Source organism: Sphaerodactylus townsendi, linkage group LG15 (genome assembly GCF_021028975.2).
Source record: "Sphaerodactylus townsendi isolate TG3544 linkage group LG15, MPM_Stown_v2.3, whole genome shotgun sequence".
Taxonomy (NCBI): domain Eukaryota; kingdom Metazoa; phylum Chordata; class Lepidosauria; order Squamata; family Sphaerodactylidae; genus Sphaerodactylus; species Sphaerodactylus townsendi.
Window position 1 is genome coordinate 29,691,775 of NC_059439.1, and position 27,427 is coordinate 29,719,201.

The window sequence follows — 27,427 nt, forward strand, 5'->3', positions numbered from 1 at the left end:
TGAGACCATCTTGCCTTTGTTGTTCTGGTTACACCTTTGTTGTTCTGGTTACAAGACCCTCGGTGCTCCAAAGCTGCTTGTGTGCCCCTGCATAGCAGGGGGTTGGAATTGGTGGCCCTTGTAGGAGCAGCAGTGGCGGAGTGGTTAAGAGCAGGGTCATTCTAATCTGGAGGAACCGGGTTTGATTCCCCGCTCTGCCGCCTGAGCTGTGGAGGCTTATCTGGGGAATTCAGATTAGCCTGTGCACTCCCACACACGCCAGCTGGGTGACCTTGGGCTAGTCACAGCTTCTCAGAGCTCTCTCAGCCCCACCCACCTCACAGGGTGTTTGTTGTGAGGGGGGAAGGGCAAGGAGATTGTAAGCCCCTTTGAGTCTCCTACAGGAGAGAAAGGGGGGATATAAATCCAAACTCTTCTTCTTCTGAAGCAATTGTAAACTAGTATTCTAAAGAACGCAGATAGATTCTGCTACATGAATAGATACTACATGAATAGAAGTAAGCTCACATTCAGTAGGACTGAATCATAAGGAAGTCTGTTGCCTAAATGCGCATAAGTAGCACTCAAGATCAGAGAGACACGTGGCCACAGAGGGCAGAAAGTCCACAGCTTTACTTCCTGGTCGGTGCAAAGATGTGGGTCATGCATGGCGCACACGTTGTGTGAGGCTGGAGAACCCTACAGTTTGTGTAGGGATCCAGCGAGCGATCACATCGCTTCATGTCAATCAAGACTTTGCAGCTTTACTTACTGTATTATATTAAGAAGCCTTGCTTCTTAAGAGTAAATGATAAAAAAAACATAATACAATAAGTAAAGTTGCAAAGTCTTGATTGACATCAAGGGATGCGATCGCTCGCTGGATCCCTCCACAAGCTGCAGGGTGTCCATTCATTGTCACAACACATCGGCAGCGACGTCGAAAGCAACTTTGCGCGCAGATCCTGCGTCGCAGCAACAAGTGACCCCCGAGGCACAAGCCAGTTCCGGCCACTTGGCAACTCCGGGATCGACTTGTCCACAAATCGGACGTTCAGACGTGCACAAAGCCCGGCCAGATCCTGCAGGTCATATGACCCAGGATCATGTGATGGCAGAAAGTTAATACTACCCCCGTCTTTCCCCCTCCTCCGCTCCCGGCCCTGCGTGGGAAGTCTCCTTCCTCCGTGCGCCATTGGCCACCAAGACGCACCGCCGCGCGCCATTGGTTCCTCTTGTCGCTTTCTTCGCGCGCCATTGGCTGTCCTTGGGCGCTGCGGCCCCGCCTCCTTTTCCACTTGCAAAGTGACATGAAGTTAGGACCGGGGGCGGGGGGGGGAGAAGTAGGAACCGGCCGGGGAGCAGAGTTCGAATTCGGGGATATTTTTTTTAGGTGGGAGGTGCTGGTGGTGGGCAGGGGGGAGAGGATCCCCGGATCCCGGAGTTCTTCAGAAAGAGCGAGAAAGTGGTTGGAGCCTGGAAAGCGACGGTCTTCTGGGAAAGGGGGTGCGAGGGGAGAGTGGCCTAGCGGTTAAAGCAGAACGGGATTAGGGGAGGAACCCGGGGAAGGGGGAAAGAGTGAGCGGGGAGCGAAGCTGGAGCCCACGCTGAGGCCGGAGGAGTCAAGATCTTCTTCGGGGGTGGGATCTGGGGTTAAAGGCTACAGGGGAAGGAGGGGTCTGGAGGGAGCGGGGACCGGACGGCCCAGTGGTTAGAGCGGGGTGGCGATGGAGGACCCCGAGGAGACCTTCGGGGGCGACGGGGACGCCAGCCCGGCGCCTTACGAGGAGCTGGTGTCCGCCATGGCCGGGGGTCTGTACGGGGAGCTGGAGCGGCTGGTGGGCGCCCACGGGCCCGGCGCGGTGTCGGGGCTGCTGCCGCAGCTGGTGTCGGTGCTGGAGGCGCTGCAGAGGTCTTGCGGGCAGGTGCGCGACCGGGACCAGTCCCTGGAGGGGCTCCGCGACGACCGGCTGCGCCTGCTGGAGCAGTACGAGCGGGAACGGGGCGGCCGCAAGCGGGCCGAGGAGGTGAGTGAGGGTCGCGCCGCCGGAAGCAGAGGGGACCTCCCGGGGGCTGGGCCAAGGAAGGACCAAAGTCCCGGCCGGGAGGTTGGCAAGCGGGATTCCCTGGCGGGAGACAGACTACCAAGGTTCCCACCCTGTGCCAAACTAGGAGACTTCCTATGGGGCAGTTAGGGGGCCACCCTACTTGGGGAGGGGGCAGACTGGCAGGGGAGATAGATTCACGTAGCCGCAGATTGCTTTTATTGCTGATTCCCTACATATCCTGTAAACAAAACCTCAACTATACTGTTGGAGGCACGACTGCTGCATCTCCCTTTTGTATTTTCATCAATGCCCCCCCCCTTTTCCCTTTGGCAGCCATTTCAGGGGCCACATCTTGTAGCAGGGAGTTCCCTGGGTTGCTTTAGTATGGTCCAAAGTGCTTCCTTTTGATGGAAGTAAACTTTGGCCCCAGTGGAAGTCTCTGGGTTTTTTGGTGTTCTAAAAACAGAAGGACCGGAGAGAGAAATTATCCACTCGTTCCGGGATCGCTCATGAGTTTGAGAAACGGCTGTCACGCTGCCCTCAAAAACACCCCCCTTCTCTTCGCCTTCACTTTGCTATACTAAAGAAAAAAGGTTTCCTTGCCTTGAGAAGATGACCTCTATGCCCCCGGAGCGTTCCATTTAGCGATGTAGGGGTGGTGAAAAGCGCTGTCAAATCACAACCTTGTAGGGTTTTCGAGATGGGAGACATTTGGAGGTGGTTTGCCATTGCATAGAGACCCTGGTTTTTCCCGTTGGTCTCCCCTCCAAAGACTAACTGGGCTTCTGAGATATGATAAGATACAACTGGCCTGAGGCAGCGTGGTGTAGTGGTGAAGAGCAGGTGGATTCTAATCTGGAGAACCGGGTTGGATTCCCCACTCTTCCACTTGAGTGGCGGAGGCTTCTCTGGTGAACCAGATGTGTTGCCGCACTCCTACGTCCCTGCTGGGTGAGCTAGTCACAGTTCTCTCAGAACTCTCTCAGCCCCACCTACCTCACAGGGTGTCTGTTGTGGGGAGAGGAACGGAAAGGAGTTTGTAAGCCCCTTTGAGTCTCCTTACAGGAGAGAAAGGTGGGCTATAAATCCTAACTCTTCTTCTGAGCTACCCCAGGTCAGGACAGAGGATGATATAAGAGTGATTTCTATGTAATGTCATCTGGCATGAGGGACAGGTTGAAAACATAGCTTGTCTGGAATACGGGCGCGGGGGGGGGGGACCTGTGGTATCCGGTGAAGCGGAGAAGGATCCTCGGGAGTCTGGGCTTAGTCGGAAAGAGGCTGCTGTCCCCAGCGATGCTAGGGAGCGCGTGAGGACATGTCATGTAAGAGTAGGCTGAAGGTAACGATATTCCTATGAAAATGTCCCCGGAGGTACACAATTCAGCCCTATGGAGGTGAAACTGCCTCAAAAAGGATATTGAAGAGATAGAAAAAGGGCAGAGAAGGGCAACGAGGATGATTGAGGGACTGGAGCACCTTCCTTATGAGGAGAGGCTGCAGCGTTTGGGACTCTTTAGTTTAGAGAGGAGACGTCTGAGGGGGGATATGATTGAAGTCTATAAAATTATGCATGGGACAGAAAATGTTGACAGAGAGACATTTTTCTCTCTTTCTCACAATACTAGAACCAGGGGGCATCCATTGAAAATGCTGGGGGGAAGAATTAGGACTAATAAAAGGAAACACTTCTTCACGCAACGTGTGATTGGTGTTTGGAATATGCTGCCACAGGAGGTGGTGATGGCCACTAACCTGGATAGCTTTAAAAAGGCCTTGGACAGATTTATGGAGGAGAAGTCGATCTCTGGCTACCAATCTTGATCCTCCTCGATCTGAGATTGCAAATGCCTTAACAGACCAGGTGCTCGGGAGCAGCAGCCGCAGAAGGCCATTGCTTTCACATCCTGCATGTGAGCTCCCAAAGGCACCTGGTGGGCCACTGCGAGTAGCAGAATGCTGGACTAGATGGACTCTGGTCTGATCCAGCTGGCTTGTTCTTATGTTCTCATGTTCTTATGAGTTTTGAGGGCTAGGATTTGGAGGCTGGATCAGCTGCCTGGACCGTTTTGGGTTCTCTCCCTCGCAGCGCTTCATGGAACTGGAGGACACGATGGAGCAGGAGCGCAAGGCGCACGCCGCCACCGTCGCTCGGCTGGAGGGGCAGAGCCGGGCCCTGGAGGGCAAAGCCCGGAGCTACGCCGATCAGGGTGCGTGAAACGAACCCTTTCCTGTTTAAACTCGATAACACGTGTGTCGTGTAGCAGCAGCAGAGGCGGGCTCCCTGCCAAAACACAGATTCAAACAGCGATCTTCCTGGCAGGGCCTCTTCTACCCGCAGGGTGGCTCAGCGCCTGCCCATGCCTTTCCCACTGACACGTGTGCCCAGTCCTCCCACACGTTCTGCTGGGCCAGTATATCTGGTTTCCCGAGACTGTAGGCTGTCCTGAAAGAGGGAGCAAGACAATCTTTCAAGTATGCTTTTTTAGGTTCTTTGTAAACTTGGACTGCTGTTGCCCGTGTTTGTGTTTTGCTAATGCATTTTTACAGTGCGGAGATCTATATGTATACACGCACCACGACCTCCATCCCTCCATTCACAGCAACAACAGTTTCTTTTTTCTCTCACTGGGAGTAACCATTCTGCCCCTTTTTATCAGGGGGATTCTATGACCTTGACCGTACCAGGGAAATTCCAGTGGTTCTGTAATAATTTGCTAGCATGAATACATTGTCTGCCGTTTGCCCTTGGCCAGAGGCGTATCCAGGGAAAATGGAGCCCGGTGCAAAATCTGAGTTTTCCACCCCACCCACTCCCCTACCATGACCAAACAATGTTTTTTTTGCACCAGGTCTTGAAGTCAGTGTATGGGGGGCAGGAGGAGGGGTGTGGGGGTGATTTTCCGCCCCCCACGTGACTAAATGGCTGCAGCCTGGAGACATTTATTATTATTATTATTATTTATTCGATTTGATGGACCGCTCTACCCCTGAAGGGCTAGGAGCGGTGTACAGATCAAACAAGACGAACAGTAAATAACAAGGTGCAAAAGGAAGACAAATCGAATAATAGTTAAAATTCAATCTGACCCCCTATGTCCCTCTGGGCTGTACGCCCCTGCCCTTACCTGTCTGTTTCCATGCACACAGGGTTAGATATAAGCCCCTCTGAGGTGCTGTGTGGTTTCCGGGCTGTATGGCCGTGTTCTAACAGCATTGCTGCTAGAACACGGCCATACAGCCTGGAAACCACACAGCCCCCGCCCCCCCCCCCCGTGATTCCGGCCGTGAAAGCCTTCAATAATACATTAAACCCCCTTTGAACGTACGTTTGATTTGTACTTCAGAAATGTCTGTAATGCTCTGGAGCCTATTTTAATATGCCTAATAAAGGTTGTTGTATTGTACATTAAACCCCCCTGAACTCAGTGGACTGATCTGCACTGGGTAGGAGTGCCCAATCCAAACTCTGTTGAAAAATCATAATTTTGGCAGCAACAGGATGGTGGGCTAGTCTAAGGTCACCTTTGTGAACCAGGACGAGGGGGGTTAGCGGCCGCGTATTGCGAGGACGGTGGCCAAAAGCCCCTAATGGACAGAAGCCTTCCAGCTCCTCGCGGACTAATTTGTCCCGCGTCCACTGAGTTATTTCAATTGTCCGATTTTTTGGGGAGGCTGGCCGCACTGCCTAGCGCCCCAGAGGAGGCAGTCGCGGCAGCCTCCCAAAAAATCAGGACAATGAAACTTTCCAGCAGGACTGGCGGGACACATTGTTTGAAGGCGGGACTGTCCCGCCAAAAGTGGGACGTCTGGTCAGCCTGGACTAGTCCCACTGAACTCAGCAAGAAACACTTTCCAGTCAAACCTGCTTGGGATCACATTGCAAATCAGTTGGATTTGTCCGTTTTTAAATTGGTGTTTGTGTATATTGTGTCTGCCTAAATCCACCCCCCTTTATTTTCCCTGGTGTCCTCTTCACAGTGGCCAGCCTGGAAGACCAAAAGTCTCTGCTCTTGAAGGAGCTCTCGGCTCTCAGCCAGACCCACACAAAGGTACCGGCAGTCTGTTACAGCCTAGACTGGCACACTTGTCTTTTCCCCACCTTTCCTATGTTTCTCAACTTATCCTTTCCCTTACAGATGACGCAAAGTTACAGGGAACTGAAGGCGCAGCGGGTGGTGTTGGCTGGCGTAGGCCAAACTGGATCTCCATCCGTAGAGACAAAAAGGTTTGGAGAAAGGAAAGAGGCGTGCAGAGTTAGGAAGCCAATGGGGTAGTGGTGGCACTGAGAGCCAGCGTGGTGTAGTGGTTAAGAGCAGGTGCACTCTAATCTGGAGAAGTTTGATTCCCCGCTCTGCCACTTGAACTGTGGAGGTTGCTGAGGAACCCGTTCAGGGCTTCCTCCTTGAAATATAGCAGAAAGAGATATGGAAAGAGGGGAACAAATAAAAACCAGTGTAGGTGGGAAGAGGGGAAGAAGAAGAAGAGTTTGGATTTATTTCCCACCTTTCTCGCCTGTAAGCATAAGCATTTAAGCATAAGCATTTTATTGTCATTGTGCACGCACAACGAAATCTACAGCAGCATTCCTCGATGCACACAATTTCAGACTCATACCCATCCTCACTTTCCCCTTCCTCCACCCATCCCTCCACAGCCCCAAACACATCGACACGAAGCCACGGAGTTCAAGGAGACTCAAGGTGGCTTACAAGCTCCTTTCCCCACAACAGGCACCTGGTGAGGCAGGTGGGGCTGAGAGAGTTCAGAGAGAACTGTGACTAGCCCCGGGTCACCCAGCAGGAATGTAGGAGTGCGGAAACACATCTGGTTCACCGGATAAGCCTCTGCCACTCAGGTGGAGGAGTGGGGAATCAAACCCGGTTCTCCAGATTAGAATCCACCTGCTCTTAACCACTTACACCACGCTGGCTCCCAAAGCAAAACCAGTGAAGGTGGAAAGAGAGGAACGAAGTGGAGGTGGAAAGAAGGAAGTAAAGCAAACCCAGAGAATGGAATGTGATGTGGGCCTGAGAGGTGAACGCAGCACAGAGGGAAAGCGTGTCTGGACCTGGGGAGTTTAGGGTCATTGGCAGTGGTGGGATCCAAAAATTTTAGTAACAGGTTCCCTCACCAGCCCCCCCTCAGCAAAGGGGGCAGAGGCATACCTAGGCAAACCTGAGACCTGGGAAAAACCTGAGTTGGATGCCCCCCCCATGGGCAGCCACCCCACCACGAGACACCCCCCCCCCAAATTTTTTGCACCAGGTCATTTCTAAATCATCATCACATTATAGAAAATGCCCCAACTCACAAATCTGAACACAGCAATGGTGAAACACACAGGTTCTTGGATAGAGACTGGTGAGAGAAAAGGCACGAAAGGCAGAGAATCCATGAATTGCAGTACCTGGAAGGGATTAACCCAGTTCAGGGAGTGACATTATTAGTCGCAATTGCTATATGGAACCTTCACGTTCAAAGGCAGGATGCCTCTCTGGGAGGCGAGGGCGTGGAGATGGAAAAGCGGACCCAATTAGTAACCCCCCTCTCGGCACACACAAATAATTAGTAACCCACTCTCGGGAACTGGTGAGAACCAGCTGGATCCCACCTCTGGTCATTGGTCATTTCCTGGGCAGCTGAGCAGTCGCGGTTAGGAACAGGGCTATAAAAATTAATATTTTCATCACCTGGTCAGGTTGAAGCCCCGACGCATCCAGGAGCCTTCACAGTTTCTGCCAAGCACCTCAGACCCCGGAGCACCCGAGTCACCGCAGCCCCTAGAGGTAAGCAACCTTTTGGGATGGATCCGTGGAGGGCCTGTTAGTGTTGGTCCAGAAAGGAGCGGTGGGTCGGGAAGGGGACCTGCAGTTCATCCCCTTCCGTGGTTTCTTTCATATTTTAGGATTCTGGAGAGAATCGGGAGCCGCCCTGCTTGGAGAAGGCACCCCAAAAAACAGCAGGAAGAAACAACTGCCCTTTGGCCCAAGAGATGGTGCAGCCAGAGAAAGCCGGTGTGCAAACCCCTTCTGAACATCCCTTGCCTTGGAAACCTTACAGCACAGGTGTCAAACTCGCGGCCCTCCAGATGTTATGGACTACAGTTCCCATCATCCCCTGCCAGCATGATGCTGGCAGGGGGTGATGGGAACTGTAGTCCATAACATCTGGAGGGCCGCGAGTTTGACACCTATGCCTTACAGGGTCGCCAGCGTGGTGTAGTGGTTAAGAGCAGGTGCACTCTAATCTGGAGAACCGGGTTTGATTCCTTGCTCTGCCACTTGAGCTGTGGAGGCTTAGCTGGGGAACCAGATTAGCTTGTGCGCTCCAGCACAGGCCAGCTGGGTGACCTTGGGCTAGTCATAGTTCTTCGGAGCTCTCTCAGCCCCACCCACCTTACAGGGTGTTTGTTGTGGGGCTGGGGGAGGGAAAGGAGATTGTCAGCCCCTTTGAGTCTCCTTACAGGAGAGAAAAGGGGAAGTAAATCTAAACTCTTCTTCTCTAACGCAGGTGTAACTTGACATAGCTGCAGGTTGTATCAGCATACCCCCAGAAAGACCAGGAATTAAAGCACATTTGGCATTTAACAAGCTAGAATAAAGTCACTGGCTACCTGTGGCCCGAATTTGCCCTGAAGCTCCTGGCCACACTACAGCCACCTAAAAACCTTCCATGTGGTGACTCTGTCCACGTATAGGGTTGGTTCCTTGAAGATTTCTGCCACATTTGGCTTTGATCCTTTGTCCACAGGTCCAGAGGCAAACGACACTATGCTATTCAGTAAAACCATTTCCTAAGAGGTGTTCTGCAAATTCCGTGGGGTCTACTCAGAGGTGGGATCCAACCAGTTCTCGCCACTTCTCTAGAAGTGGTTACTAATTTTTTCTGAGTGCCGAGAAGGGGTGACTAAAGCAACCTCCCTGCCCAATAGGGACTGGAGGTGCGTGTGTGCAGCGGCGCCACTGTTTGAATCCCACCACCATCGGAACCTGTTATTAAAATTTTTGAATCCCACCACTGGGTATACTCCCAAGTAAATTTGGATTGAGGCCCTAGTAAAACCCAGCTCTGGAATGTTATTGTTCTGGATGGTGATTCACTATTCACTATTTCAATAAGTCCATCCATTGTGTTCCCCGCATCCCATTCTCCTTTGTTATCTCTTCCTCTGTCAAAGTGCAGATCAGAAACCCTTTTGGAGCAGGAATCTGTTCCCTATTTGGTTTGGTTCTCACAGCCTGCAAATTGGCCTTGTCTGCCGACGGCACTACATAAATATGACTGTTATGCTGCTCTTAAAGATGGGATCGACATAATAATATCACAGCTGTTGCCTTATCGAAATAACACGGGCATGGCCTTTCTTTTCCTCCAGCTTCCCCTGCCCGAGAGGAACGCTTTGACCTGGATGAGATTCTGCGCTCCACTCCAGAACTGGCACCTGCCCCACAGCTGCCAAACAGGTAAAAGGGGCATGTCCACTTCCTCCCTGATCTGAGCAGACAGCACACAGAGAGGATAGTCTTGTTTGGCCAGCGCCCAAACGTGGACTGCACTGACCTCCATTGGTGGAAGGAAACTGCTGGACTTTTGCTTCCTGCCCCCTCATCGTCAGTATGGCAATTCTACTTCCTGACACTCTGGTTTTACCTTGTTGAGCCACATCAGCCCTTCTAGCTGTCATATTTGTTGCTTTGGAGGACCACAAACCACTGAGTCAGATGGCCAGGCCGGCAATTTTTTCCCTCCACTCACAAAGCCTTTCTGCAGTTGTTTTGAAACCACTGCAGCCCCTGTCGAGAGGATAGCGCCACAATATTTTTGTGAAGGACATCTCTGTGACCCTCTCCTCAGGTGACGCCCCGCCCCCTTCCTCACAAACCCCAGTACATGTTCACCCTGGTTCCTGTCTACTGTGGTGTCACGTGTGGGTGTGTGTTCCCAGTGCGAAGGCGGGTGGGTACTCTGTCTATTTGTCTGTCTGTCTGTCTCTCAGCCCCCTGAATACCACCCTCGAGCGCAACACGGTCTCACTTTTCGCCGAGGTCTCGGGCCTCAGCCCAGAAATTATCAGCGACATGGATGACGGAGCCGATCTGCAGGGTAAGCGTCGCTCCGCTTTCCTTCTTCCTGCTGGGGCTTCTCGATTTCCGCTCTCCTCCCAGAGAACGTAGCTCATGTTATAACCCCAGGGGTGCTACACTCAGAATACCTGGTTTACAGAGCCTCCCCCAGTGGAATTAAGTTTTGAACCTGCCACCCAGTTCAAAAGATGTTGGTGTTTTTACAATCTTTGCAGGGGACGGCTTGGAAACCCTTATGGCAGAAAACGCACAGCTACAAGAGGCACGGTGAGAGCAAGGACCCTCCCTGCCACGGGCTGGCACTCCCCCCCCCCCCCCAATCGTAAAGGGAGGGGAACTTGGACTGTCGGGAAGGAAAGATCTTGTGTTCCCATCCAGGACTGGTCTGTATATGCAGTCCACTGAGGTGGGAACGAGGTAATAGATTGCTGAGGTGGTAGTATGGGCCGTACCACTTCAGCCTGCGGGGGGGGGGGGGGATGCGTGTTTAATTCCATTAAAGCAAATGCACCCAACGAAAAGAGAACCGATGTGGCAGGTACGGCCCCTTCCGCACATGCAGAATAATGCACTTTTAATCCACTTTCAAGGCTCTTTGAAGCTGTGCAGACTAGCCAGATCCACTTGCAAACTATTGTGAAAGTGGATTGAAAGTGCATTATTCTGTATGTGCGGAAGGGGCCACCGTGGGGTTAGCTGGACTCTTCCTCACTGCTGCGTTAGTTGTCGTTTCTTTTACTTACAGGGACTTTTTAATACTGAGGAAAATTAAAAAATATATTATTACCCTCGCTCCTGCAGTTTGAAGCGGTACCCTCCATTCTACCACTTCACGATGCTTTGCATTCTGCGGCATTCAAGTCTGGTAGCACTTTAGGGGAGAAACAAAATTGGGTGGGTGGGTGGCGGCATGTTCAGAGGTGGGATCCAGCAGGTTCTCACAGGTTCCCGAGAGTAGGTTACTAATTATTTGTGTGTGCCGAGAGGGGGTTACTAATTGGTGATTTTGCCACGTGATTATTGCCTTAGATACGCCCCTCCTCTCAGCAGTAGCGCACAGAACTTGAAGCAGTCTAGCAGGAGGTGCACCGGCGTGCGTGGCAGCCTGCGCCTGCGTGCATTCGTTTCCTGCCCAAGGACCAGCGCAGCGGCTGCGTCCTTGCCACAGCCCCGCCCAGGAATGCCCGGCCACGCCCCCGTCGTGCCCCGCCAAGCCCCATTGGCGCTACGCCACAGTTTGAATCCCACCACCATGGGAACCTGTTACTAAAATTTTTGGATCCCACCACTGTTAGTCAAGTGAAAGCTCATACCCTGAACATCTTGTCGGTCTTCTGGACTTGAATCTTGCCCTTCTACTGGGGGCCACCACAGCTGTCCTTATGAGACTATCTTCACGGAAGGAATCAGGGATTCAAGCTGCGTCTCTTGCCCTCCAGGATCGCTCTGGATACCGCCCGCCGTCACCTTATCGCCCGTGTGGAGGAGCTCACTGAAGACCGCGAATCGCTGCGGATGGAGCGTGAGGTAGCCATGGGGAGCCTGAGCCGCTGCCAAACACAGCTGAAGGAGGCCGAGTTGGAGCTCAATCGGTATGACCCAGGAAGTGCTCCCCTGACCCTGGGGTTTCACTTTACTAGAGCCAGTGTCAGCCAGGATGCCAGGAGTTGGACTATGGCTTTGGGTTCAAGTCTGTTCTCGGCTGGGAACTTACTTTGTTGCTTTGAAGAAGAAGAGTTCGGGTTTGTACCCCACCTTGCTCTCCTGTAAGGAGACTCAAGGTGGCTGACAAGCTCCTGTCCCTTCCTCTCCCCACAACAGACCCCTTGTAAAGGAGGTGGGGCTGAGAGAGTTCAGAGAGAACTGTGACTGGCCCAAGGTCACCCAGCAGGAATGCAGGAGTGCGGAAACACATCTGGTTCACCAGATAAGCCTCTGCCACTCAGGTGGAGGAGTGGGGAATCAAACCCGGTTCTCCAGATTAGAATCCACCCGCTCTTAACCACGACACCACGCTGGACGGGATCACCTTTCAGCTATTTTCACTACCTTTTTCGTTCCAGGATCCGACAGGAGTTGGAGGAAACGAGGCGTCCCTGTGATGACGGGGAGGTAACTGGAGCGCCCTCTGCTGGGGCTTGGAGACAGTGGTGGGATCCAAAAATTTTAGTAATAGGTTCCCATGGTGGTGAGATTCAAACTGTGGCATAGGGCCAATGGGGCTGGGCAGGGCACAACAGGGGCGTGGCTGGGCATTCCGGGGGTGGGGCATCCTGGGGGGGGGGCTGTGGCAAGGACGCAGCCGCTGCGCCGGTCCTTGGGCGGGAAACGAATGCGCGCAGGCTGCCACGCACGCCGGTGCACCTCCTGCTAGACTGCTTCAAGTTCTGCGCGCTACTGCTGAGAGAAGGGGCGTAACTAAGGCAAAAATCACGTGGCAAAATCACCAATTGGTAACCCCCTCTCGGCACACACAAATAATTAGTAACCTACTCTCAGGAACCTGTGAGAACCTGCTGGATCCCACCTCTGCTTGGAGAGCCTGGCGGGACTTTGGGTTCTGTGGAGGACCGGTTGTCCAGGCAGGGCCTTGAGGGTCACGGCAAAACAGAGTTGGGAGCCAAGGACTCTGTCTCCTTGGGAGGGGATTGCAAGTTGAGGCAAGATCTTTCTCTTCCTGTGCAGGCGGAAGTGGCCCCCTCCAGGCCTCAGCGGTTCACCCGGGCAGAGATGGCGCGTGTGGTCATGGAACGCAACCTCTACAAGGAAAGGCTGATGGAGCTGCAAGAAGCTGTTCGGCGCACTGAGCTCCTAAGGTCAGGGAGGTCGGTGGGCCCAGTGTTAGATTGGCAGGGAGGGAATGTAAGGAACAAGGGGGATGCCTGCAGCTTCTGACTTTCCAAGTCCGTGTGGGGAACCATTGGACTTCACCATCGATGTGACAAGAGGCTGAAAGAGAGGGCTGCGACAAACCTGCACTGCAAGTTGTTTTGGGCCCCACTCTCGCTGACACATCATGGAGCAGCAGTGGCGTAGGAGGTTAAGAGCTCGTGTGTCTAATCTGGAGGAACCGAGTTTGATTCCCAGCTCTGCCGCCTGAATCTGGGGAATTCAGATTAGCCTGTACACTCCCACACACGCCAGCTGGGTGACCTTGGGCTAGCCACAGCTTCTCGGAGCTCTCTCAACCCCACCCACCTCAGGGGGGGGTTTGTTGTGAGGGGGGAAGGGCAAGGAGATTGTAAACCCCTTTGAGTCTCCTGCAGGAGAGAAAGGGGGGATATAAATCCAAACTCTTTTTTTCTTCTTCTTCTTCTTCTTCTTCTTCTTCTTCTTCTTCTTCTTCTTCTTCTTCTTCTTCTTCTTCTTCTTCTTCTTCTTCTTCTTCTTCTTCTTCTTCTTCTTCTTCTTCTTCTTCTTCTTCCTTTGAATCAGGGGTGTCCAATTCTGGCCCTCCAGACATTCATGGACTACGATTCCCATCAGCCCCTGCCAGAGCTGCTGGCAGGGACTGATGAGAATCGTAGTCCATGAACATCGGGAGGTGTAACGAACAGACTTTCCAGGCTAAGTAACTTCAAACAGTTCTTTAATCCCTGGCTAAGTTGTATTCGAAAGCGAAGCAGGAGAACTCTGGCTCCGCAGAGTTAGAGCAACAATATAAAAGCAACATAAAAACACTGCAGATAACAAAACATATTCTCAAGGCATATTCTCACAGTCAGCATTCATGAAAAGATAGCAGACAGTCTCAGATAAAACGTCCCAGCCAGAAATCCAGGCGACTAGCCAAAGACAGTTTAAGGCGCGAACCGACTGGGAATCAAGGACACAACACACAATAATAATAATAATAAGAAGAAGAAGAGTTTAGATTTATATCCCCCCTTTCTCTCCTGCAGGAGACTCAAAGGGGCTGACAATCTCCTTGCCCTTCCCCCCTCACAACAAACACCCTGTGAGGTAGGTGGGGCTGAGAGAGCTCCGAAAAGCTGTGGCTAGCCCAAGGTCACCCAGCTGGCGTGTGTGGGAGTGTACAGGCTAATCTGAATTCCCCAGATAAGCCTCCACAGCTCAGGCGGCAGAGCTGGGAATCAAACCCGGTTCCTCCAGATTAGATGCACGAGCTCTTAACCTCCCTACGCCACTGCTCCCCTGTTCCTCCAGATTAGATACACAAGTTACACAATATGCAGTTGACAGGAGGGCCAAAATTGGACACCCCACTTTAAAGTTTGAAGAGGGAGGTGCAGAGTCCTTGACTTCAGCCGTGACAGCCGCTGAATGATGATTCCTTCCTTTTCTAGGGCCTCGAGAGAAGAACAGGCAGTCCAGATGAAAAAGTCGTCTTTCTGGAAAATGTAAGTTCTGTCTTTAGTTTATTGCCCTGCTCGTCTTCCGTCCTGGGATTTGCACCTGGCTTTGATTTTAGGGTAGACTTTTGAGGGCAGTCCCTTCCCCGTCGTCACGTCGGCTTTCTTGTGGCAGATTCGATCGCCTATTTAGCCCCTTGGATGCTCCAGAGAAAGCTCCGGCATCCCCCCTGCTGGCGGGGCGGGCCCGATCTAGCCCCAGCCTGCGAGGTGAATTGGGACGGAATGGCGGGCAGGCGTCTCCGGCTTTGAGATACATCCCACGAGCAACCTCGCCCACTGAGTAAGTTCTGTGGCTTCTTCTGAGGGTTTTTTTTTGTGGGAGAGGGTGCGGAAATACTCACATGGGTCATGGTTCTGATGATCAATAATGTCTTCCCTGAAACTCTGTGTGCGAGCAATTCTGTTGGACAACAGAAGAAGAAGAGTTTGGATTTTTACCCCACCTTTCTCTCCTGTAAGGAGACTCAAGGTGGCTGACAACCTTCTTTCCCTTCCTCTCCCCACCACAGACACCTTGTGAGGTAGGTGGGCAGTGGTGGGATCCAAAAATTTTAGTAACAGGTTTCCTCTCCAGCCCCCCCACCCCCCCCTCAGCAAATTGGGCAGAGGCGTACCTAGGCAAACCTGAGCCCTGGGCAAAACTTGAGTTGGATTTCCCCCCCTCCCATGGGCAGCCACCCCACCACGACCCCCAAAAATTTTTTTTGCACCAGGTCATTTCTAAATCATTATCACATTATAGAAAATGCCCCAACTCACAAATCTGAACACAGCAATGGTGAACACACACAGGTTCTTGGATAGAGACTGGTGAGATAAAAGGTACGAAAGGCAGAGAATCCATGAATTGCAGTACCTGAAAGGGATTAACCCAGTTCAGGGAGTGACATTATTAGTCGCAATTGCTATATGGAACCTTCACGTTCAAAGGCAGGATGCCTCTCGGGGAGGCGAGGGCGTGGAGGTGGAAAAGCGGACCCGATTAGTAACCCCCTCTCGGCACACACAAATAATTAGTAACCCACTCTTGGGAACTGGTGAGAACCTGCTGGATCCCACCTCTGTAGGTGGGGCTGAGAGAGCTCTGAAGAACTGTGACTAGCCCAGGGTCAGCCAGCAGGAATGTAGGAGTGCGGAAACCAGATAAGCCTCTGCCACTCAGGTGGAGTAATGGGGAATCAAACCCGGTTCTCCAGATTAGAATCCACCTGCTCTTAACCGCTACACTATGCTGGCTCTCTGGAAAAGCCCAGAATACACTATTGGCTGCAGAAATTGACAGTCTCGAGAGCCTTTGTCCTGGTTTATCTGTAGTCTGCAAAATGTATACACACGCGCCATCTTGGATCTCCTCGACTTTGTTCACCTTATTTTGTTCTTGAACGACCCCTGCGTGATTGAAACGCTGGACTTAGGTGAATCCCGCTGGGCTCAGTGGAACTGCATGTAGGGTGGCGGCTAGACTCTCTGCTCCCCACGACTGTCTCTTCTATCTGCAGGGCTGATTCTTCCCCGCAACAGAAGCGCCGTGAACTGTACCGTGATATCCGGTCGCACATCTGGCAGGAGCATGGTCGGGGACAGATCCATGGGTGGAGCCAGCCACCTGCCCTCCAGGTGAACGTTCTTCTGCACCTACCAGGATCTGGGGCACCTGGGAGTCCAGCTGCTGTAGGTCCCAAGCGGAGGGGCTGTGCTTTGTGGACTGATGATTTTCAACAGGGATGATAGGCCTGCGTAATAAAACTGACAGTGTGGTGTTTCGGGCCCACGCATGTCTTTGCACAGGCAGCTTTCCCTCTTAGAAATATGATGTCCATAGGTGTGAATTTACCTCATGAGCCACCCGTAATGCAGTGTTTTGGAATATTCTGTGTTTTTCTTCACCCAAGTAACGGGATCGATTACTGGTTAGGAATGTACATCTCTGCGAGGGGAATCTCCACAGGTTTAAAACAGAGCTTTTAATTCCATTGCAGGGCCAGGATCCACCTGTAGGGGGTGCTGAAGTGCCTGTCCTTGTGCAGTTACGGATGCTGGACCAGAAGGATCCCAGTACCAAGGTAAAAAAAGCAGGATTGTTGTTGTTTTGAATAGTTGTGCGTTCCAGGCCCGATGAAGGCTGACTGATAGAAGAAGAAGAAGAAGAAGAAGAAGAAGAAGAAGAAGAAGAAGAAGAAGAAGAAGAAGAAGAAGAAGAAGAAGAAGAAGAAGAAAAGAAGAAGAAGAAGAAGAAGAGGAAGAGGAGGAGGAGGAGGAGGAGGAGGAGAAGAAGAAGAAGAATAGTTTGGCTTTATATCCCCTCTTTCTCTCCTGTAAGGAGACTCAAAAGGGTTTACAATCTCCTTTCCCTTCCCGTCCCTTCCACAACAAACACCTTGTGAGGTAGGTGGGGCTGAGAGAGCTCCGAAGAACTGTCACTAGCCCAAGGTCACCCAGCTGGCATGTGTTGGAGTGCACAGGCTAATCTAGTCCACCAGAAAAGCCTCCACAGCTCAAGTGGCAGAGCGGGGAATCATACCCTGTTCTCCAGATTAGAGTGCGCCTGCTCTTAACCACTACGCCATGCTGGCTGAGAGTGACCTGAGCAGCAGATCAAACAGGGACGAACAGGACCACCTCTATGCACCTATGTATATGTTTAAGGCTCCCAGGAACCCGTCATTTCTCGTGAGATGCAGGCTGTTCCTTCCTAGCAGACTAGTGTGCCTTTATGCACAGTTCGGGAATTGTTGCTGCAGAGTCTCTTGACTCCAGGTGGGCTCAGAGGCTGCAATTCCTGTGCTGCTCTCAATAACGATCCCCAGGTAATGCTTTCACCTCTCCTGTTGCAGCTCTGGTGTGCCGCAGCATCGGTCGGGATGGAGCTTCAAGGGACACCAGAGGCCGTAAGTATCTTGGGAAACAACAGCGGCTCCCGCTTGGGGTTCTCTCGGGTGAAACCCTTTAGCAGACCCTGTCTGCTTCAAAAGGCCAGACTCTTTCAGCTTGCAGACGTTCCTACGCCAGGCATTTTTCAGGGCACTTTCCACCCACAGGGCGCACCCAGCCAGTGCCTTGAAGGCAGCTCTCGGCTTTGGGTGGCCTCAGGAACCCACTCGGCAAGCGAGATAATGCTTTTCGACGCTCAGAACCCCAACCAACTCCTGGAACATTTTGTGTTGCCTGGAATTCACATCCTCTCCCTTGTGTGCGTGCCTGGTAAGTGTGAGGAAGGGGACGTTGATATTTGGGAGGAGGAAGGGAAGGGCTTGCGTAAACCAGAGCCTGACAGAGAGGGCGAGACTGTGCGTGTGTGTGCAGAAGATGGGATGGGATGGGAATAGATTTGTGCTGTGTAATGGGTAAGAATGGTAGACTCTAATCTGGAGAAGGAGGTTTGTTTCCCTGTTCTTACACACGAGGCCTGCAGAATGACCCCGTCTGGTTGCAATCTCCTGCGGTTTCCTCTTGTTGCATAGGCCTTATGGTGCCCGGTCGAGAGAGCCCTGAGCTGGAGCCCGAGATCCTCGAAGACCCCCTGGCGCCTGGATCGGACAGCGAGGATGAAACGCTGGAAATGGAGGCGGCCGACACAGAACCCACCGTGTGGTTTGGGACCCAGGAGGGATGGTAATTGGCAAGGGCCGCGTGGGGAAGAAGCGGCGTGGGGAAACAACCTGGTTGTTTTAATTTTTTACTCATATTTATTACTAGTAACTGCTGCTTTTAATGGGTTTTAATGGGTTTAAGTTTGTGTTGTGTTGATTTGCTGTCCGAGTGAACGGCCACATTGTGAGCCGCCTCGAGCCCCTCGGGGGTGAGGCGGCCTATAAATGCAACAAACAAACAAACAAACAAACAAATAAATAATCCTGCTTTCCATTGGAGGCCACCAGATTTGCTGCAGTTCTTCAACCAGCTGCTGCATCTTCGTTATTGTAACATTTCGTTTTATGCTCCTCGTAGAAAAGGAAGAGGAGGAGTTTGGATTTATATTCCCCCTTTCTCTCCTGTAAGGAGACCCAAAGCGGCTTACAATCTCCTCCCCACCCCCGGCAACAAACACCCTGTGAGGTGGGTGGGGCTGAGAGAGCTCCGAAGAACCGTGACGAGCCCAAGGTCACGCAGCTGGCGAGTGTTGGATTGCACAAACCAATCTGGTTCCCCAGATAAGCCTCCACAGCTCAAGTGGCCGAGCGCGGAATCAAACCCGGTTCTCCAGATTAGAGTGCACTTGCCCTTAACCACTACGCCACGCTGGCTCTCTGGCAGTCCCCCAGCCACCACATTGGGGTATGCAGGGATACTGCCATACTTGTGTACACTGAGCATGCCCAGTGTTGCTAGGAGACCGGGTGGACGGTACTGACATGATGGTTGCTAGTAAGAACAGCAAGCGCATCCGGAGACGCGGGGTTGTGCCAGGAGGGCTCAGCTGGCGGCGCAGGTGAAAGCTTTTCTCTTCTTTGTAGCATCCACATTCACTCTGCCAAGACGGACTGGAGGCGCTGCCAGGGCAAAGCCCAGCTGAAGGATGCGGTCCATTGCATCGTGTGAGTCTGTGACCCTTCATGCCTCTTTCTCACAATACTAGAACCAGGGGGCATCCATCGAAAATGCTGGGGGGGAAGAATTAGAAGAAGAAGAAGAGGAAGAGTTTGGATTTATATCCCCCCTTTCTCTCCTGCAGGAGACTCAAAGGGGCTGACAATCTCTTTGCCCTTCCCCCCTCACAACAAACGCCCTGCGAGGTAGGTGGGGCTGAGAGAGCTCCGAGAAGCTGTGACTAGCCCAAGGTCACCCAGCTGGCGTGTGTGGGAGTGCCCAGGCTAATCTGAATTCCCCAGATAAGCCTCCACAGCTCAGGCGGCAGAGCTGGGAATCAAACCCGGTTCCTCCAGATTAGATATACGAGCTCTTAACCTCCTACGCCACTGCTGCTCCTTAGAATTAGGACTAACAAAAGCAGGGGTCTTCAAACTACGGCCCTCCAGATGTTCACGAACTACAACTCCCATCAGCCCTGCCACTTGGCCATGCTGGCAGGGGCTGATAGGAATTGTAGTTCATGAACATCTGGAGGGCCATAGTTTGAAGACCCCTGAACAAAAGGAAACATTTATTTATGCCAGTGATAGTGAACCTTTTCGAGACCGAGTGCCCAAATTGCAACCCAGAACCCACTTATTTATTGCAAAGTGCCAACCCAGCAATTTAACCTGAATGCTGAGGTTTCAGTTTAGAAAAAACGATTGGCTCCGAGGCGTCCGTTACACGGGAGTAAGCTTGGTGGTAGTCGGTGGCTTTGTTTTGAAGCAACCATGCAACTCTTCCAACGGGTGAATCACGACCCTAGGAGGGTTTACTCAGAAGCAAGCCCCATTGCCAGCAACCAAACTTACTCCCAGATAAAGGATCACACTTTAGTTCTTCGCATGAAAATCAGTGGGGTTTAACAGCGCTTAACAGGGTTACCTACACTGCTTTCCCAAAAGTAGGTCTTAGGTGTGTGGGGGTGGGGGGAGGGAAGCGACTCTGTTTGCATGTGCCCACAGAGAGGGCTCTGAGTGCCACTTCTGGCACCTGTACCATAGGTTCGCCACCACTGCTTTATGCAATGCGTGACTGGTGTTTGGAATATGCTGCCACAGGAGGTGGTGATGGCCACTAACCTGGATAGTTTTGAAAGGGGCTTGGACAGATTTATGGAGGAGAAGTCGATCTATGGCTACCAATCTTGATCCTCCTTGATCTGAGATTGCAAAGGCCTTAGCAGACCAGGTGCTCAGGAGCAGCAGCAGCAGAAGACATTGCTTTCACATCCTGCATGGGAGCTCCCAAAGGCACCTGGTGGGCCACTGCGAGTAGCAGAGTGCTGGACTAGATGGACTCTGGTCTGATCCAGCTGGCTCTTTCTTATGTTCATTGCTTTCTTGGAAGGCCTTCAGGCCCCCGCTGCATGGCCCTGGCGCAAGTTCTTCGGTGGTGCCACTGGAACCTTATCTGACTTACCTGAACATTTCGGTTTCAGCCACTCCCAGGGCCGTGTCGCAGCCACCCTAGGGGATGGATCCGTGGCCATTTTCCACCGGAACCCTGGTAAGTCCTGCGGCTCCGGTCCTCTCCTTTCGGCCTCCCGTGTTGCCTGACCTCCACCTAATCCGTTTTCTCTCAGTCCGAAAGTGGGACCTGCGTTCTCCGCGCCTGGTCGATTTGGGAAGGCCGCGGCGCTCCATTCGTTGCGCCATCCCGGTGCTGGATCGGCTGTGGTGTGGATACGGGAATCGGATCTACGTGCTGGATCTGCGCGCTGCTCGCATCCAGGTGATCTCTCGGGCTCGTGGGAGGTGGGGAACTTGTGGAGCCGAAGTGGAAGATTTAAAGTCTATATACGACCGTCAAGAGACGGCTGGATCTCGTATGATCCTCTCAACACTTTAGTGCTAGAACAAGACAGTTAAATGTAGGGGTGGCGACTGGGCAGTAAACTTGTGATGGCCATTCAAAGTGAGATTGGGGGATTCCAACGAGTAATTTGTTAGAGGGCAAAAAGATCGTAGAATCATAGGCTCATTCCGCACATGCAGAATAATGCACTTTCAAACTGCTCTCAGTGCTCTTTGAAGCTGTGCGGAATGGCAAAATCCACTTGCAAACAGTTGTGAAAGTGGTTTGAAAACACATTATTTTGCGTGTGCGGAAGGGGCCATAGAGTTGGAAGAGACCCCGAGGGCCATCAAGTCCAACCCCCTGCCATGCAGGAACACACAATCAAAGCACTCCTGACAGATGGCCATCCAGCCTCTCTCTGAAAACCTCCAGAGAAGGAGACTCCACCACACTCCGAGGTAGTGCATTCCACTGCCGAACAGCCCTGACAGTCAGGAAATTCTTCCTGATGTTTAGGTGGAATCATCCCTTTCCCTTGAACCCATGACTCCTGGTCCTCGTTTCTGGAGCAGCAGAAAACAAGCTTGCTCCCTCACCAACATGACATCCCTTCAAATATCTAAAGATGACTATCATGTCACCTCTTAACTTTCTACGCAGCAGTGGCGTAGGAGGTTAAGAGCTCGTGTATCTAATCTGGAGGAACCGGGTTTGATTCCCAGCTCTGCCGCCTGAGCTGTGGAGGCTTATCTGGGGAATTCAGGTTAGCCTGTGCACTCCCACACACGCCAGCTGGGTGACCTTGGGCTAGTCACAGCTTCTCGGAGCTCTCTCAGCCCCACCCACCTCACAGGGTGTTTGTTGTGAGGGGGGAAGGGCAAGGAGATTGTCAGCCCCTTTGAGTCTCCTGCAGGAGAGAAAGGGGGGATATAAATCCAAACTCTTCTTCTTCTTCTTCTGAAGATCAGTTCTTCATCATTAGGATCCAAGGTCCAATAACCAGATCAAGTTGATGTTAGGGTGGGGGGTGTTCTCTGAATCAGTTGCCTGTCATAACCACTACTGTTCTTCTTCCAGCGGTACTTCGAGGTGACTTCGCATCCTGAAAGCCAAGTGCGGCACATGGTGGCGGCCGGCAGCGGCATATGGGTCTCGGTTCGCCTAGACTCCGTGCTGCGCTTGCTTCACGCGGAGACCGGGCAGCCCCTGCAGGAAGTGGAGCTGGGGCCCTACATCAGCCGCATGCTTGGTGAGCAGCGGAGCTGGGTTCATACCAGCCCCTGAATAGAACAGCCTTCTAATCTGGAGAACCGGGTTTGAGTCCCCTGGAAGAGACCCCCAAGGGCCATCAAGTCCAACCCCCTGCAATGCAGAAACACACAATCAAAGCACTCCTGACAGATGGCCATCCAGCCTCTCTTAAAAAATCTCCAAAGAAGGAGACTCCACCACACTCTGAGGTTGTGCATTCCACTGCCGAACAGCCCTGACTGTCAGGAAGTTTTTCCTGATGTTTTGGTGGAGTCTCTTTTCCTTCATCTTGAATCCACTACTCCTGGTCCAAGAAGAAGAAGGAGGAGGAGGAGGAGGAGTTTGGATTTATATCCCCCTCTTCTCTCCTGCAGGAGACTCAAAGGGGCTTACAATCTCCTTGCCCTTCCCCCCCCCACACAACAAACACCCTGTGAGGTAGGCGGGGCTGAGAGAGCTCCGAGAAGCTGTGACTAGCCCAAGGTCACCCAGCTGGCGTGTGTGGGAGTGCACAGGCTAATCTGAATTCCCCAGATAAGCCTCCACAGCTCAGGCGACAGCTGGGAATCAAACCCGGTTCCTCCAGATTAGATACAGGAGCAGCAGTGGCGTAGGGGGTTAAGAGCCCGTTTCCCCCAAAATAAGACAGTGTCTTATATTAATTTTTGCTCCCAAAGATCCGCTATGTCTTATTTTCAGAGGATGTCTTATTTTTCCGCTCCACAGCTGCATGCTCTGGTCGACAGGCATGCTTCCAAACAAAAACTTTGCTACATCTTTCTTTCGAGGAATGGTTCATATTTAGCACTTCAGCAAAACCTCTACTACATCTTATTTTCAGGGGATGTCTCATTTTTCCACTCCACAGCTGCATGCTCTGTTTGACAGGCATGCTTCCAAACAAAAACTTTGCCACGTCTTACTTTCGGGGGATGCTTTATATTTAGCACTTCAGCAAAAACTCTACTACGTCTTATTTTCAGGGGATGTCTTATTTTCGGGGAAACGGGGTATCCAGGACTGGGTGCCCTTCTTTAAGGGCACTGAGCTGCTTAGAGCACGAGATAGTTCTCCAAAGAGACTCTGCTTCTCCCAGCTATGCTGTTCAAAGCACTGCCTTCTGAACAGAAATAACTTAAGAACATAAGAAAGAGCCTGCTGGGTCAGGCCAGAGTCCATCTAGTCCAGCACTCTGCTACTCGCAGTGGCCCACCAGGTGCCTTTGGGAGCTCACAGGCAGGAGGTGAAAGCAATGGCCTTCTGCTGCTGCTGCTGCTCCTGAACACCTGGTCTGCTAAGGCATTTGCAATCTGAGATCAAGGAGGATCAAGATTGGTAGCCATAGATCGACTTCTCCTCCATAAATCTGTCCAAGCCCCTTTTATTTGTTTGTTTGTTCGTTTGTTCGTTCGTTCTTTGGACTTTTATACCGCCCTATCCACGGAGGGCTCAGGGTGGTGAACAACATATAGTCACAATACAGTCATAAAATAGCTAAAACCTTTAAAAGCAGCGATAGAAAAAAGGAAAACTAAACCTAATATATAGGCTAAACATAGGTGGCGTCCAACAACCCCATTTTAAAACTCCTCACCCAGTGGGTAGGGCGGCGAGTCCCCTCAGATGACAAGAGGCCCAGATGTAAAGGGCCAAAAAGAAAAAGGAGGGGGAGGGGAGGGGGCACCATCAGCAGCTATCCAGCTACCCAGGTCAGCCCTTCATGTTGGCTTTGATTTTGAATGGCCACGCTTGAAGCTCACTCTTGGCTCCTTCACCTTCCCTTCTAGGGCCGAGTAGCCTCAGCTTAGCTCTGAACATCACAGCGCTCGGTGCTTTCGGGAAGCGGCTGTGGGTCGGCACATCCGGAGGCACCGTCCTCTCGTTGCCCTTCGTCTCCGGTAAGGACACGGGGCTTTGGGAAGGCGAGCGGCGTGGCACTGCCCTCTCGTGGCCATTTCTGTAGACTTCCGGTTTCTTCTTTCTCTGCAGAAGCCGCAGGAAGCTCAGGATCTCCCGCGCCCGCTGGCATCCCTTATTGTGCCATGGAGCAAGCCCAGATCAGTTATCACGGGCACCGGGATGCTGTTCGCTTCTTTGTCACTGTCCCAGGTAACCAGCAGGGAAGGCGTGGGGGTGTATCATCCGCTGATTCTTTGCGTGAGGGATGGAGTTGAGTGGATTAAAATGTGGGCGGGAGAAAGGAGAACTTTTGGTGGAAAAGGCTCCCTGCTTATTTGGATGAACTAATGGCAGACCCTGATGATATTTTGGGGCTCATCTTGTGAAGGTGTGGGGTAAATCTCCGGGTAGCAGAGTTGCACCACACACAGGAACGCAGTAGAAGAAGAAGAAGAAGAGTTTGGATTTATATCCCCCCTTTCTCTCCTGTAGGAGACTCAAAGGGGCTTACAATCTCCTTGCCCTTCCCCCCCACAACAAATACCCTGTGAGGTAGGTGGGGCTGAGTGAGCTCCGAGAAGCTGTGACTAGCCCAAGGTCACCCAGCTGGCGTGTGTGGGAGTGTACAGGCTAATCTGAATTCCCCAGATAAGCCTCCACAGCTCAGGCGGCAGAGCTGGGAATCAAACCCGGTTCCTCCAGATTAGATACATGAGCTCTTAACCTCCTACGCCACTGCTGCTCCTCAGGAACTCAGTAGGAACTCAGACGCACACAGCGGCTCAGCTTCACAGAAGCAGCCCTGCTTTTATTCGTTCACAAAATGTTGCTCTCACAGACAAAGTGCTCCGCCAGGCAGTGCGAAGACAAGTGTCTCGCAGAGCTGTGCACGTTGCAGACTTATATACGGTTTACTGGCCAATCGCAGTTCTGTACCCATTAAGCCCAGAATGAGGCTTATGTCACGTGACAACTGTCATCTAGATTTTGATGATCAGACACCGTTATGACAGTGCTCTGACACATCTATGCCTCTTGGTCTTTCGGGCGGAACGTAGAGGGAATATGTTGGTTTGAAGTAGGGGTGACCATTTGGCAAAGCTGAACGGAGAAAAAGCAAAAACACCCTTATTGGTATATTTCAGATTTTTCTCAGCCAGAAAAATGGTCCTTTTAAAACAAATCCCAGTTTTGGAAAAAGTTGAAAATAATTGACTTGGGGAGGGGGAGGGGGGTTTACTAGGTACAACCCCTTTTAAAAGGAAGAAAAATTGCTTTGAATTATAGAATTGGAAGAGACCCCAAAGACCATCAAGTCCAACCCCCTGCAATGTGACCCGACGATAGAATCTTGGAATGCCTTCGGTTTAAGCTCCGTATCTGTCCTTTCCTTATTTTAGGATGCATGGATCGGTCGTCTTCAGAGAATCCCAAGGAAACCCACGAAAAGAAACCGAGGAAGCCTTGCTCTTTGGTGCTAAGTGGAGGGGAAGGCTACATTAATCTCCGAATAGGTGAGCACGTTCCTTAGAAGTTCCTTAGACGTCTGGGACGTGGGAACAGGATCTAGGACTCAGTGCACAGATCCAAAAAGTTTATCCTTGCTAGAAATGAGGGAGCTTCAGCTTTCGAAGTGGTGGCTCCATATTGGAAAAAAAATCTTCTCCTTGGGTTTCTCATGGGAGTCTCTCCATATGCTTTAACGCCACAGAAATTTACCATCGTCTAAAGATCAGACTGTACGACCAGGAATACCAATCTCTTCTGAGTGCTGCACAAAGCTCCTGTTCCCCTCTATACTTTGGGATCACACCCCCGAAATCTAGCCCTGCTGTATATTTAGAACAGCTTGTTAATTATAAGTGCAGATGCAGGTGCAACTCATTCCCCTCTGTCTATCTTCAAGGTCGTTTCCTTAACATCCCACAAAGTGAGCGTTGTTGTCGGTACTGTCCCAACACTATGGACTCAATCCCTCATATCCTGCTTTACTGTTCGAGGTATAATGATATTAGAACTGATCTGGGAGCTTTACTACCTCTGGAATTTATGTTTCTCTCAGACAAACTAAAAATGTCTAAGCTATTGAACAGCTCTAATGTAGAAATTTCTGAAGCAGTTGCTACATTTTTAATTCATGTTCTACATGATATATAACAATGATCCTGTTCTTGTACTCTGAATGTATGGTACTTCTGGTTTATGCCTAATAAAGGTTTTTGGATTGGATTGGATTGGATTGGACTCAGTGAGGACTCCCCACCTGGCTATTTCAGCACCATGGCTAACACCTTCTCTCCCTTCCTGTTTCTCCGCAATCCCAGGAGATGACACCGACGAACGCTACGGCGACCTGCTGCTCCCAAACCCCCGCTTACGTCGCGCTGAGCGGAGTCACCTTATCGTCTGGCAGGTGCAGGCTTGAGTCTGCGGTGACGGGCCTGCCCCTGTGCTGTGGTGACGGGCCTGCCTTGGACTCCCAGTTCAGAGGGAACGGCACAGCTGCTTGATCGCGGTGGGGCCGGCCCACCACTCCCCCATCCTCTTTGTATGGGAATTGAGCCTCTGGGAGTCTACAGGGCTGTTTTAATGAATCTCGCAGACCACGAATGGAAAAACACCTTCTGGACATCAGGATCGGTTTCCCGAAAACGCCCGACGTCCTTCCTACCGCCTCCTTGACTGTCTGTGCTGCCTTCCGACCAGGGCAGTGCATCGTTGTGCAATAAAGTTCCCTGCCCGTATACAGAGGGCACCCTTATCAGATCCCGATACTTTTGCTCCCATGTGGCATAACTCACCTTTTACCGCTCAAGCGAGCAAGCGGAAGGCGTCTAACACGAGCTGCCAGGAAGCAAACCTGCAAATAAGTTACAGCACTGGAGGCTGAGAACCAGGATTCCTGGGGTGTCTGGAGAAGGCGCGATGACCAGTTTATCGGGGAAGGAACTTTTGCGTTCCCTTTTGCCTCCCGCTGTTGACTGTGATTCTAATGCACTTTTGATTCCACGGGTTGGGATGTGGGGGCAAGACTGGCAAATCTGGAACCGCGCAGCAGTCGAGAGTTGAAATGCGGCGTCGGCCTGCTGCGTTACTCTGCAAGACTGGAAGGGGGGAGTTCTCTTGCCTCGCTGTGGTGCCGTCGCTGTAGAAGAGGGGCTGGGATTGGTTGGTTTCTGGTGCTACTGAGCTAGCCGAATCCTCCCTGGAGCTCTGACAGAGCGAGGCTTGGCCAGGTTCCCAATTCGCTGTTGGCTTCTCAGGGTTGCTGTTTGTCTGTCTCAGCAAGAGTAGGGCTTCTCACACACCCCTCAGGATCAATGACTGTGTGGGGTTAGTTCTCAATAAAGCTATTAATTTCTTTTGTCTGCCTTTTCTTTTCACACCAACGGGATCTGAATGTATTGTCAAAGGC

The 27,427-nt window shown here is 51.9% G+C and overlaps 1 protein-coding gene across 2 annotated transcripts; it reads left to right on the forward strand.

Annotated features, from left to right (window-relative positions):
- Positions 1-1,328: 1,328 nt before the first annotated feature.
- On the forward strand, positions 1,329-27,374 carry LOC125445221 (C-Jun-amino-terminal kinase-interacting protein 4-like). Of its 2 annotated transcripts, none has more exons than XM_048518161.1 (27): positions 1,329-2,006; positions 4,117-4,237; positions 6,009-6,079; positions 6,167-6,255; positions 7,729-7,816; positions 7,936-8,044; positions 9,406-9,493; positions 10,027-10,133; positions 10,330-10,381; positions 11,554-11,706; positions 12,178-12,226; positions 12,800-12,930; positions 14,422-14,475; positions 14,603-14,770; positions 15,990-16,107; positions 16,470-16,553; positions 17,325-17,378; positions 17,478-17,691; positions 17,952-18,102; positions 18,945-19,025; positions 20,504-20,571; positions 20,648-20,796; positions 21,940-22,111; positions 23,901-24,011; positions 24,103-24,222; positions 25,413-25,526; positions 26,337-27,374. In XM_048518161.1, the coding sequence occupies exons 1-27, from the start codon at positions 1,707-1,709 to the stop codon at positions 26,435-26,437; spliced, it is 3,117 nt and encodes a 1,038-aa protein (XP_048374118.1). In that variant the 5' UTR covers positions 1,329-1,706; the 3' UTR covers positions 26,438-27,374. The 2 variants fall into 2 exon arrangements, with proteins under 2 accessions (XP_048374118.1, XP_048374119.1); XM_048518162.1 differs by having other exon boundaries at positions 1,330-2,006; positions 17,529-17,691.
- Positions 27,375-27,427: the final 53 nt, after the last annotated feature.

Coding starts and splice junctions, on each gene's coding strand:
- LOC125445221 (XM_048518161.1), top strand. CDS start 1,707: ATGGAGGACCCCGAGGAGACCTTCGGGGGCGACGGGGACGCCAGCCCG. Junction 18,103..18,944: donor TTTGGGACCCAGGAGGGATG/GTAATTGGCAAG, acceptor TCTTCTTTGTAG/CATCCACATTCACTCTGCCA. Junction 24,223..25,412: donor CTTCTTTGTCACTGTCCCAG/GTAACCAGCAGG, acceptor TCCTTATTTTAG/GATGCATGGATCGGTCGTCT.